Here is a 13,791-nt window from a genome sequence, read left to right as displayed (position 1 = left end):
CATCAGCGTGCCCCGACCCGAGCCAGCCACGAGCCCGAGCCAGCCCACCCCACCCCCCACCCTCCATTGCTTGCCCTGCCCCTTTCCTTTCCCACCTTCTTCTTCCTCTGCTCCGGCAACGAAGTGCGCCACCGACGAGTGATGTCTAGCTCGACTTCGGCCTCCCTCCAATCATGGACGCAGTATGGTCCACTGCCGTTGACAAGATGCCCCGATTGCCCGCGCATGGAGCCTCTGAAGCATTTGACTTGTGTGAGGGAAGAAAATGGCAACCGTGGGCGCGAGTTTGTGAAATGCTTGAGCAAGCCACAACCGGGGCAGGTTAGATCTGTGTTCTTGACCAATCCTATGGTCTAATTTCTCCCGATTTCTTTCTTTTTTCCTCGAATTAGGGCGGTGGATCTGGGTGGTGGATCTAGGATTCATGCGCCTCCGGCCCCCTGTTTTTCAGGTTCTGAAGAAATGTGGGCATTTTGAGTGGCTCGATGACTATGTTGAAAGGTTGAAATTGGAGGGATCAACCGGAACCCAAGAGCTCAATTTTGGGGGGCGGCTTGCCGTGGAACAAGCCCCCAATTTGGCGGACAGAGCCGATCCGATGAGGCACAGTGCAGAACTGAAGTGTGAATTGAAGAAAATTGGCAAGCAACTAAAGCATCTAATCAATTTGAAGCAGCAAGCAAATATGATGGCTGGAGCATTTTATGGTTGTGTCATTGCTATGGGTTTATTTTACTTGATGTTCATCAATTGCTAGAATTTGTTAGAGTTTCAGTTAGTGTGTCAACTAGTTTCAGGGGTGCCCAGTTGTTTGAGTTAGCCAGGGACCATTTGTTAGATGAATTTGAATTAGTGTGAAGCAAAACTTGCTTGAATTATTGTAATGATATTCTCAGGGTCCCTATTCAGTGTTCATGCTCTATTTCCTCTGTTTTTGTTCTTCAGTTAACAGAGTACACACCCAAATTCAGTTTCTAGTAAAAAAACAAAACTGGGCTGCCGAATAGATGTTGGGCCGTGATAAAATGGGCCCTGAGAAAATAACCATGCCCAAGACCAGCCCACCCGCGTAGGGGCACCAACCCACCTCTAACTTCGGCAAATAAAATGGGGCCCAATAAAATGTTACTTGTCCTTTTATTTTGCCTTTTTCTTGCACTAAATTTTGTGATGGATGATTTTTTGATGCACTAAAGCTAAATGTTAATTGTTTTTATGCATGTCTACGGTTCCATGAACTAAATGAGTTGCATGCTTGCATGAAGTGCCCGAAGTAAATTAGTTTGCATTTCCTAGTTGCACCCATGTCCATAGTGGGTTTGCATGGGGCTCCTAGTTGCATGTCCATGGTTTGGCCAATATTTTGAAGATGTTGTGTGTGGTGATTGGGGTGTAGAAACCCAGGCCCGTAGCAACCCATAGCAATACACGAATAATAAGCAAAAACAACCCATAGCAATCCACAAATAATAGCACAAAACACACAATATATATAGTAGCATACCCAACGATTATATAGAAGCATAACGATTGCAACCCGTAGTTCCACGATAGCCTTACAACTCCATGATAGCCTTACAACTTAAAGTACTAATAAAACTTAATAATAGTAGCATAATGATTACAACTTAACAAAACTAATACGATAGATCTATAGCAAGCTAGATAGATAGGGGGGCACCAAATGCGGGTTCTTCGGGTTCTTCTTCTCCTCCTCCTCCGGGGCCACCTCGCTCCTCGGGCGCCCTCGCTCCTCCGGGCGCCGCCCTTCACTCCTCCCCCTCCCTGTTGTTGATGGGGTACGGGAGCGTGTGCATAACACCGTTGTTGGGGAAGATGCCATTGAAGTCGGTGAAGATATTGTAGGTTGTGAAAGCTATGAACTCACAACCAACCCAATACGCTCGCCCGAGGAGATGGAAAGCATCGAAAGGGTTAGTGAACATGGCGAGGAGCCCAACCACAGTGCCGTTGTGGTTGACCTCCTCAAGATGGTACATCCGAGGAGAGCTGCGGGGGAGGTGGCGGAAGCCGGCCGCAAGGAAGAACTCCGTTAACTCCCTTGCGCCCCTCCACCTCGAGATCGCCCAAACCCTAAGGGTTCTCTCTACATACACTCCGGCCGGGTAGAGCCTTTCCGGCGTGGTTGGGGGGAAGCGGTAGGTGGGTCCATTGTACTGCATGGTGGCAGGGTGACTCGAGGGCTCGATAGGGTTTGATGGAGAAGAAGGAAGAAGGAGGGCAGAGGAGGCAGAGGATGGGGTGTGGATGAGGAGGGAGAGGAAGACGATAGTGCCCGGCTTAAATAGCCCAAGTGCGACGTGGTTTCACCCCATAGAATTAATGGGCGGGCGGTGTTTGGTGGCGCCCCATGAAAGTGTGTACACGAGCGTGGGAAACGGGTTGCGATCCTTCTGTGCCACCGGTCGCGGGTCAAGGGGGACGGGTTCATGCACGCGTCTGTGCCGTCGTGGGTCAAGGGGACACGCCTGCCCCGGGTTCTCTGCGTGTGCCGCCCGTGCATTCATGCCCGTAGCCCATTAATTTGCACATCTTGCCAGGGCCTGGCTAGAGGGCAATGTTCGGTCGACGGGAGACGTGACAATAATGGACGCCTTCATTTGCCCATCTTGTAACGGGCAGCACGCCGTTTGAACTGCATCGATACCCCATGCCAGTATTGCATCCTCAAAGAGGAGCACGCCATGTACAACATGCCATGCAGCGTTGGCTTTTTGGTTGTCTTCATCGGGCTGCTGCATTGTGGCCGGGTGCATGCTTTGATGCGACGATGCATCGGTTGTAATGGTAGGCATGCGACAGCTTACTGCGTCCATAGGGGTGGCGGAGCAGGGCTACGTCGAGGCCATGCATGCAAGCACGGGCGCAGTTCTGCGGGTGAGCATGCATGCTGCGGGTAGGCACGGGCACGCATGCAACGATGGAAAGGGCACTGCGTAGGCTTGGTCCATGCACCGCGTCAACTCTTGTCGTTGGATTCAAATGAACGGTCCTGATGCCCCAACGAGAGAGGCTGATCCAAACCCCACCGATTCAACCAATCAGCGCGTCTCATGCGGATCGATGCACACTGATTCAACCAATCAGGGCGTCTCATGCGGATCGATGCACACTGTAGCTAACCCTAGCACCTGATCTCAACCGTCCACGCACAACGATTGACGACCCAGTAGTGTGCGGGGTTTTGAGGGGTTTTGGCTGATTAGGGTTGAGCATAACTAATTCAAAAAAATCAAAAAAATATAAAACTTGCGCACATAGTCTTATTATGTTGTATAGTAACGAGAAAAATATATAAATATGATTTACATACATTTTTGCGAAAAATCCTTCACAAAATTGTCATTCCTCGAACAATGTAGTATGGAGTTCAAGGGAGAGAGTAGTGGGCACCCGAGTGTATAGGTGGGGTTTTGAAAATGAAAAGTGTGAAAACCTCACCAAAACTTCATTTTGTATTGACTAAGAAAGATCTTAACTTACTTTTCTCATTTTCATGTTTTAAACTTGTTTTATATATAATTTTTTATTAAACCTTGTTTTTCCAAAAAAAGAAAATAATAGAAAATTAATTCAATAAATAGTGAGACTTTAGATTTACACTATATAGGTAGAATAGATGTGTAGAAAAATTATTTGTCTGGTTTAGACAAGGTGCAAAAAAACTTGCTTAAATATGAGGCCGTTTACCCTACCTTTGGAGGTCATTTGAGACACACTTTTCATGACTATGAGTTCAACTTACCAAAAGGGCTCGGAATGATCAGCAAACAAACATATTTCAGTTGAGGTACTTTAGATAGCATTAAAACATCAATACCCCATCCCTAATTCAAATTTGAGCCCAAATTTGAATTTAAATTTGAATTTTATTTGGCTGGTTTAGACAAGGTACCAACAAGCAAGTTCGAATAGAAATACGGGATACATAGTGACTACCAGTACGCACCAAGTTACAAATATTATCACATGCCCCAAATTTCCAAACTGTTCTCTGTTCTACCTCTTCCTACCACGTCGCGTGCCCTTCTTCGCCTTAGCACTTCTTGTTTTTGGTTCAACTACACACACAAGTTCACTGATCATCTTGGTTTTTTTCACTAGTCTTTTCAACACCTCGCCAACACCCTTGTGATTAGTGTCTTCAGTCTCAATGTTGACAGCAGTTTCAGTTTCTTCGGTGTGTACCTCAACATGGGTTTCTTCAGTCTGGACCTCGACACGCTCAGGTTCAGTTTCAACCCCGAGAGCAGTTTCTTCAGTCTGAACCTCGACACGCTCAGGTTCAGTTTCAACCTCGAGAGCAGTTTCTTCAGTCTGAATGTTGACTGCAGCAGGATTTTCTTCACTTTGCTCAGGCTGAGGCACACTTCTCTTCTTTCTACCGCCATTGACTCTTGCTTTTTTTGTTGGCCAACACTGTTCAACAACAAGGGGCTGACTTGCTCGCTTCCTCCTGGTCATTGGGAAAATGTTATAGATATAGTAATTGGAAAAAAACACCAAATCAAAACACAGACAAATAAACAAGAACATACTTTGGCTTATCAGGAGTGTAACGGCATTTGACAGATCCCACTCTGTGCCCAAGTTCCTGGCACAACTTGCATCTGTTTTTGTTACCTTTTTGGGCCCTTTTTGGCTTTCCATCTTTATTTCCCTTCTTACTACTCCCACCTTTCTCAAACCATGCCTTGAATCTACTCTGTTTAGGCCTGCCAGCCTTTCTTTTCGTCAAGGGAGGACACATGGAAAATTCAATGTCCACTTCAGGCCACTGAGACTGATCTGTAAGTGCTGGAATTGGAGTAGCATATGCAGCTTTGAATCTTGCTACCGAATAATATTCATGCAAATATGGGTGCATGTTTATCTTTGGTTGGGATGCTAAGAAGAGAATGGCATGCTCACATGGTTTACCAGTGTGTTGCCACTCGAGGCAAGTGCAATCATGCAATTCAGTGTTAACAACATGTCTCCTTCCAGTTTTGTTATCTCTAACTTCAGCACCCTAAGGTGAAGATTTTTCAACAAGCAAATGTGAAAGACATCTGCTCCTATTGACCACCTGCTGTATCACTGCTGGAAGCTTATCACCTTGCAGACAATCACCTATCCTTCTTCTCAATTCCCACAACCGCATGAGCATGATCCTGATTTGGTCAACCATGTCATGCACAGGCAAATCTTTTAACTCCTTCACCTTGTTGTTGAAACTCTCTGCCAAATTGTTGTTGATGTGGTCACACTTGATGGCAGTGCTGAATGCTGACCTGTACCATAACAAAGAATGGTAGGTGTTCAGCCATGGACCAAACTCATCACATGCTGCCATTATCTTATCAAGGCGATATTTGTGTGTCTGTCTAGTGTAAGATCTTGCTGCTGGCCACATGCGCCCAAATTCTTCTCCTCTAAATTTTTTGATCAAATTCATCCACAAATGACCGAAGCACTCCCTCTGCTCAGCATGTGGGAAAACATTTTTCACTGAATTTTCAAGCCCATTACATGCATCTGTGTGTATAGCCAAAGGTGACACTGGCCCTAGGCATCTTTTCAACTGGATCATGAACCATGTCCATGAAGCCTCTGTTTCTGACTGAAACAAGCCAACATCAATAGGAAACATCCAGTTGTGTCCATCTAGAGCATTGCATGCTGCCAACTGACCATTCCACTTGCCTGTCAAAAATGATGAGTCTATGCTCAAATATGGACGGCACCCTGCTTTGAACCCATCAATGCAAGGCTTCAAAGCCATAAAAACTTGGAGAACTTGACTTCACCTTTGGCTGATACCTCTGTATCTATCTCCACAACACTGCCAGGTGACCTCTTTTCCACCTCTGCTTTGAAGTTGTAAAGCATCCTAAATGTATTTGCCCAATCACCATATAAATTTTTCATTGCCCTTTGTTTTGCCTTCCACATTGTGGTATATTTCAGTTTAATGGGGTACATCTTTTCCAAGTCTACTTTGAGTTTCTTCGCAGTAGTGTTTGGTGTTTTGGCTAAAATTGGGGTGATTTTTTCTGCAACCCAAAGTTGTGATGTCATGGTTGATACTCTCTGTGAACTTGTAATACAAGTATGTTGATTGGGGATTTGGTTAACCCTGACAGTACTTCCATCAGGTTGCAGTCTAGCAGATATGTACCACTTGCAAGGCTTCACACTACCATCAAATCCTCTGCACCTCGCATAAAACTTCTTTCTATCAGTCCAAACAGTCTTGGCATCAAACTCATGTTTCACTGCATAAGTCTTGAAACACATCCTAAACTCCTTCGTGCTTGGGAACAACTTGCCTACTTCAATGACAGGGTTTTCTTTGTCATACACATGCACCAGCTCATCATCATGTGCATCATCTACTTCATCTGCAGCTTGTTCCATCAACTGTCCATCTACTTCTTCATCAGCATTAGCAGGCAAACTAGATTCACCCCTCTCCTGCTTATCTCTGTCATCGACTGGAATGCCAAAAAGTTTGGCCATCTCAATGTCAGGCATTGGTGCAATGACCAAATCAGTAGGCTCATCTAATTCAACTACATTCCAATCAACAGTTGCTGCAGTTTCAGTTTCAGTTCCAGTCACATGTCCCTCTTCGGCTATTACTGTAAGTTCAGTACACATGGGAATCAATGGCCTCTGTGTAGCCCAATCATCATCTACCATTTGTGCAGCCAATTGTGATGGCACATATCCAACCTTCGAAAAAATGTTCAGATCAACGAGCTCAGCAAAAAAATTAGCCCGTTTGCTTGTCCAGCCGTTTTGCCGATTGATTTCTTCAACAACCTGTTCACCATCTTCTATTCTCACATACTCTCCTTTCCAATCATCAAACCTCAACAGTGATACTTCTTGCTCTGGACCCCAAACAACATTCTCCCCAATTTTTTCCACCCATTTCTTCACTACCGTCTCTCCCATGTTCTGTAGAACTTGTGGATCAATCTCTGTAAACTCAACCTCCCATTTAACAATTGTGTCTCTCTTAATGTTCTGTATGCTACCATCAACTAATTTTGCCTTTGATGGAAAGAAATTAACTATTAATTCGAAGGTCCGAGCGGCAGCATCCCCTCTATCAGTGGCGGACAGTGTGAGCCCGTGAGAAAAAGGGGAAAAAGCAGATGAGGCCACCCCCTAATTGCATGCAAAATTGGATCGGGGAGAGGCGCATTACCTATTCGAAGTTGAATCTGGCGGCTCCATCTCAGTATGCCCACGGGCTCCCCTCACAACCAATCGATTCCGCAAGCGAAAACAGAGGAAACGAGCTGAGATCTACGGGTCCGAGAGAGGAACGGGAGGGCGACTAGGGTTTGAATTCACTCACCATTTTCTGAGGACGAAGTCTCCGCCGCCGTTGAGAACGAGGGCTCCGCCGTCGCCACTGAGAACGCAAGATCCGCCGCCACCGGAGAAGAAGGGGGGCAGAGTGGCGGGCCCGACACGGTCGGGCGGCAGGGCACGGTCAGCTGTTTTGACGAACAATTAAGTTGGACCCACATGTCCTAACATAAACGGGCGGGCTTGGTTGACGACCAATTTAACCACATTTAATAGCCATGTCGTGCGTGGGCTATTTACCAGCTCAAAATTGTCGCACCACAACCATTCCCTCGAACAACGTCGCACTCTTGCCAATTCACCTCAAATGTGTCGCACAGGAGCTATTGCCCCTAGGCATCCACGCGTCAGCATTTTTGTGGCTGGGGTTTTTGTTTTTTTGAAGGGGGGGGGGTTTGGGGGTTTTGGGGGTTAATTTAGGTGTTTCATATATTGTGTTAGCTAGCTATAATTAATAGAGAGAAGTGTCCTCTCTTATGTCCGTGCTTGGTCGACGCTACGTACTATACATACGTATAGAGAGGACTAGACACGCTAGCTAGCTAGTAAGCAAACGAAGGAAACAGAAGATTGTCATGAACATATATGCATACAGAGAGAAGTGATATCGACCACCTCTCCTTCTCCGAGAGATTGGTCGAACAACAAGTTCTCGTATATCTATCCGACACTACCGGCTACATATATACAATAATTATCTCTTACAAATATAATCTCCTAACATATGGATGCATGGTCCACATAGTATTCTCCGTCTTCAGCGATCACGTGGTCAAGAAAGAATGCCGCCAATTCCTCTTTAATTGCTCGCATGCGAGCTGGTTCTAGGAGTTCATCCCGCTTCCGAAACATCTAATTTGAAGAAGGGGGTCAATACATATATATATATATATATATATATATGAATGAATGAAACTAAAAAAAATGATGGTAATAAAATAAAATTGTGAATATTGTTATTTACGCACTTCATATTATTCATCAGAGTAGCCCCGCTCACAGGTCGTGTGACGGATGGACTCGCAAACGTAGTATCCACAGAAATCATTCCCTTATTCCTGCCACAACGACTTTACAAGAAATAGAGGTCAATCAAATTGATAAGCAAGAATGCCAAATGGTATTGATGAAACTAGCGCTTGAATCACTAGGAGATGCGCGGAACATGCTACTATAGTACTTACTTTTGGGTGTCTAAATTCCAGCTTCTTCGGCAGTCCCGGAGCTTTTTTGGTGAATTTTCTCCAAACCCTGCCAGACAAAGAAAACAATTACTTGATATCAGAAATGAACAAAGTTGCTGATATGGTGGATAATGATCAATTTAACTTACTTCTCGAGCATTTGAGTCATGTCCACATACTCCTGGGGATCTTTTTGTCTCGAGTCCAAGACAGTTACTACTCCCTGCTCAAGCTTAATCTCTAGGAGAATATAGTGGAACCTGCGCACGCATGCATAACTCATCAATTACATTACTATAACCTTGACTAATATATAAGGGAAACTGAATATGCACAAGACAGTAACACTCACTTAAAGTTGTAAGGAAAGAGTATTATATCTTTGTTTTCATTTATTACCAACGATCGTAGCAAGTTGGCCTCGGTATCCACGGCATGAAATTTAACCTCAGTTGCATCTATGAGATTTGTGTTAATGAACCCAATATCACCGATTTGTCTTTTCTTCAATTCGACGATCTTCAATTTGCATAATATAGTGAGGATAATTATAAATACATGCAATGAAAGAGCTGAGCTATATAGAGAGACTTAATGACATAAGTAGTACTACTTACAGACAGTAGCAGGTGACCGTTGCTTTATCGAGGGCCAATTGATTGAAAAACTGAAAGAACTCCTCAAATGGAATAGGCAACAATTCAATTCCAACGAGGTCATGCTCCTTTTTAACTCTCACATACAAAGTATTCCTCCCCCAGACTCTCTGTAGATTTTCAAGTACCAATCATGCAATCTTCGCATCATCGTTGATAGAGATCTTTCATCTTTGACGAGAGGCTTCCCGTACTCGTATCTTTGTATCTGCACCTCCAAGAAATCATAATGTACATCGTCGGGCAGGTAATCTCCAAGATTGCTATAACCGGGCACCATCCTCGGATCATTAGCGACGATGTCTCTAGGCACCTTGAGCGGGGGGCACGATTGCTTCCCTTGTTCGCCGAGCTAGGCAATTTGTTTCCCAGCTCATCGTTCTTTCATCCTTTGATCACTGACAGTACTTCCCGACCGCTCCGCTTCGGCAAATGCCTTTCCAATAATGCGCTCATAGTTGCCTTTCGGCGGAGACTTGGGTGGTTTTGTCAGGGCAGCCAGAGTGCGCTTCACTTTCACCGGAACTACCTTCTCCTCCAGAGGTGGATGTTTCTTTGCTTTCACCCCTTCAAAAAAGTTCCTCACTTCTTCTCGCGCGATCTCGGTGTTATCCTCCGGGGTCCTCTCGTATGGTAACTTCTCTGGAGTCTTCAGAGAAGGACCGAATCTGTATGTCCTCCCGCCTCTGGCTGTACTGCTAGACGCCGGCAGAGCAGACGGAGCGGCTGTCTTCTTTACTTGCTTACGAGGCGGAGGAGAAGGACTATGACGCGCCGGAGCAGCCGGAGCGGCGCCGGGTCTCTTCCGCCCTTGCTGACGAGGCGGAGAAGGAGGAGGCTGGCTGCTTGGGCGCGCCGGCGCAGGCGGAGTGCCGCCACGCGCCGGAGAAGGAGCCAGCCGAGTGCCCTGATTGTCACTCGCTGGAGCAGGAGGCGGTGGAGGCCCAGGCAGAGTGCCCTGACTCGTCATCGTCGTCGGAGGAGGCAAAGGCGTCCAGTTCGGAAGGTTGATGAGCTCCTTCCGCCATAGGCATGGAGTCTTCAGAGCAGAACCCAGCCGAGTCTCCCCTTCGCCGGTAGGGTGGTCAAGCTGGAGGTCCTCAAATCCCTCCGTTATTTCATCCACCATCACCCTAGCATATCCTTCTGGAATCGGCCGGCAGTGAAAAGTTGCGCCGGGTTCAGTAGGAAAAACAGAGCCAACAGCCGCCTTTACCTTCATATTAATCCATTGCGTCATAAGGTGGAAATTTTGAGACTCCGTGATAGCATCCACGAGATAGCTGGCAGGAGCCGTCAAGACATGCTCCGGCTGAAGCAGCTCGGTGGAAGCCACGCTGCTTCTCCGCTGAGATGGCGGGGTAGCTTCAGGGGAAGCTTCGGCAGTTCGTTTGCTGCGATTTGCTTCTCATTCCTCTATCGCTTGTACCCTAGCGTGCAGTGCCTGCAGTTGGGTCTGCTCCACTTTCTTCCTCCTCTCGTGGCATTTGTAACTGCCTACGTCCGGAAACCCATCCTTCCACGGAATGGAGCCTGGCGTTCCTCGTGTCTGTCCAGGGTGCTCAGGATTCCCGAGGGCCTTTGTGAGCTCGTCGTTCTCTCTGTCTGGAACGAACGTCCCTTGCTGCGCTGCTTCGATATAGTGCTTAAGCCTCTTGACTGGTATTTCCATTTGCTCGTCCGTCCAAATGCACTTCCCTGATACAGGGTCCAAGGTTCCGCCAGCCCCGAAGAACCAAGTCCGGCAACAGTCTGGCCAGTTAATTGTCTCTAGTTCAATCCCTTTATCAACCAGATCATTCTCAGTCTTGGCCCACTTAGGCCAGGCTACGAGGTAGCCACCAGACCCCGTGCGATGGTGATGCTTCTTCTTCGCAGAATTTTGCTTGTTTGTCGCTGACATCTTCTTACTCTTTTCTGATGTCTTGTGGGCCACAAATGCGTGCCAGTGATCTCTGATCTTCTCATATCTGCCCTTAAATTCTGGTGTCTCTTTTTTCTCGACAAACTTATTCAGCTCTTTCTTCCACCTCCTGAATAGGTCTGCCATCCTCTTAAGAGCAAAAGACTTGATTAATTGCTCTTTAACTGGCTTCTCCGGATCATCCTCTGGCGGTAGGGTGAAATTTGACTTCAGCTCAGTCCAAAGATCATTTTTCTGCATATCATTGACATAAGACACCTCAAGGTCTTCTGTAGCCGGCTTTAACCATTGCTGGATACTGATCGCGATCTTGTCCCTAACCAGAACCCCGCACTGAGCAACAAATGCGCTCTTTGTCCGGATGGGTTCAATCGGTTGTGTCGGTGTACAAAAAGAGAGGTACACTTTTTGTACCCCTATAACTGTGCACGGGCAGTCTGAGCCACGGGCACCACCACACTGAGCAAGGAAAGGGGGGTGAGCCAAGGTAAGGCCGAAGCTCAGGAGAAGCAGAATGACGCCAAGACCAAGACCACAAAGAGCAAAGGGGACGAAGCGGACCCCCCGGCAAGATCCTTACGGGGAGGCGGTTTTAGCAAACCCGACAAGACCCTTGCCATGGCAGCTCGCCCCACACCTACAGAGTAAGTCACCCTTGAGTCCACTGCCCCCATGGGGCAAGGATTCGGGAGACATCCCTGTGGTGGCATGCATATCTTTGTGAAGACATTCAAGATCAGACACACCCTTTAGAAGATGATGATCCTTGGCGGGATCCCAGCCAAGGAGGACCACAAGGCCCCCGGCAAGAGCCTTGCCGGGGATGACAGCAGGCGCCACGGCAAGACCCTTGCCGGGGCCCCGACAAGGCCCTTGCCAAGAACACCCGTAGGGCCACCATCAGGCCCACACCAGTCAAACCTCCACCGCCGTTCGCATGCAGCTGCCGACCCAACCAGCTGGGCAGGCACCTGCGTGGCGGCATGCAGATCTTCGTGGAGACCCACCACTGCGCCACCTCAGCTGCCTACCTACCTACATGGCACCGCGGGCGCCGCTAGCTAGGGCGCGTGTCGACACGAGAGGGAGCAGCGACGGATGAGACATGGCTCTCCCCCGTCCCCGATAAAGCAAGGACACCTGGGCAAGACGCATTAAATGCGCCTTGTCATGTAATGCAAGGGATAACCTCACATCACTGTACCCTTTCCACCTCATGTGTGCCACTGTGGCAACCCCTTTCCTATAAAAGGAGGCCCGAGGCGACCAGGAGGAGGATTCGGCTTTTTGGAGCTCCTCACGCCCCATAGCTAGCTCAAGAACACAAATATACAATCCACCAAATTAGGAGTAGGGTTTTACGCATCCTCGCGGCCCGAACCTAGATAAACGAACCATGTGCTATCTGTTTGATCCGCTCTTCTCACGACCCCGCGCACCGCAACCGTAGTAGGGATTCTTGTGATCCCATAGGTGTCGTTCCCACCGACATCTTTAGCGCGCCAGGTAGGGGGCGCAGTTGTGAGAATCGGCTCTAGCAATTAGCTCAGCACTCCTTCGTCTTTGTGGCTCTTGGAGAAGGACGGAGGCCGGAAGATCAGCGCTCGAGTGACTACAAACAGAAGCTAAGTTGCATTGAACCCTTATTTGTTCTATCCTTTTTATATGAGGTTATTCCCCCCGGAGATATCACGCCTTTGTATGAGAAACCTGCATGCCAGGGGGCTCTCCCACGATCGGCAACGCCCTTGCCCTGTTTTGAGTCTGCTCAACAGCTCAAGCGGCTGCGTCGAGAATGGCAGAGTAGCCTTCCGCGACCAACAACGCTCTCGATTCTGACTCGAGTCAAGATCGACAGTTCGAGCGGCCGCGTTCGGAACGGAAAGGTGGCTCATCCGGCAGCACGCGTACCCAGCAGGCCCATGGGGATCCGTCCCCAAAACGCCGCTAGGGGCTTCCGCGCTGGCGAGCCTACCCAATCGGCGTACGACGCGCATACAAAGAGGAATTGAACGGGGAAATAACGTGCATGAAATTAAAAGTACTGCAAAGTTATATTACATCACATCATTGCTATGGTTCTATCTAAAGATGAAATTTGTCTTGGTCGTGAACCTGCAGCGGCGGTGAAGAACGGGATGCCTAATCCCGGCGCTGGTCTTCCACCCTCTTGATTTCGTCGATGATGCTGATGACGGGCTTGATGCGCTCCTTGAGCACCGTGAGGTCAACACCCTCCGGCAAGCTATCCATCGTGGCACCAAAGTCGAGGTCGGGATTCCAGTACGCCATCTTGGTGAGGACCTTGGTCATGACCCCCTGGCAAAGTCACCGAGCTTCCCCGGCCAACGTGGCCGCTCGGTTGAAGTGAAGATAAGCCAAGGCTCCGAGGACGCCCTCGAAGAACAGGGTCAACTTGGTGTTGACGGTCCCACTGCGCTCAGGGGCGTACCTCACGTTTGGCATCCCCATGGTGGCCAACTGCGAGGTGACCCTGCCGGCGACCTCCTCCAGACGGCTGATCCATCTGTTCTCGCCCGCCACATAATCCTGGTGGGAGGCGGCCTCGTTCGCCCACAGCTGCTTCTCCTCCTCCAGGCTCCTGGTCAAGGTCTCCTCCCAAGCCCTGCTCTCCGACAGC

At 48.2% G+C, this 13,791-nt stretch overlaps 1 protein-coding gene and 1 pseudogene across 1 annotated transcript; one reads left to right on the top strand and one right to left on the bottom strand.

Moving 5' to 3' along the window:
• Positions 1–141: 141 nt before the first annotated feature.
• Positions 142–757, top strand: LOC147982013 (uncharacterized). The gene is made up of 2 exons (XM_087516173.1): positions 142–321; positions 452–757. The coding sequence occupies exons 1-2, from the start codon at positions 142–144 to the stop codon at positions 755–757; spliced, it is 486 nt and encodes a 161-aa protein (XP_087372299.1).
• A 3,263-nt stretch (positions 758–4,020) lies between these two features.
• On the bottom strand, positions 4,021–5,892 carry LOC147982012 (uncharacterized; annotated as a pseudogene).
• Positions 5,893–13,791: the final 7,899 nt, after the last annotated feature.

Source organism: Triticum urartu, chromosome 3A (assembly GCF_056163025.1).
Source record: "Triticum urartu cultivar PI428250 chromosome 3A, HENAU_Tu73, whole genome shotgun sequence".
NCBI lineage: Eukaryota > Viridiplantae > Streptophyta > Magnoliopsida > Poales > Poaceae > Triticum > Triticum urartu.
This window is presented reverse-complemented; position numbering and strand designations above follow the sequence as displayed.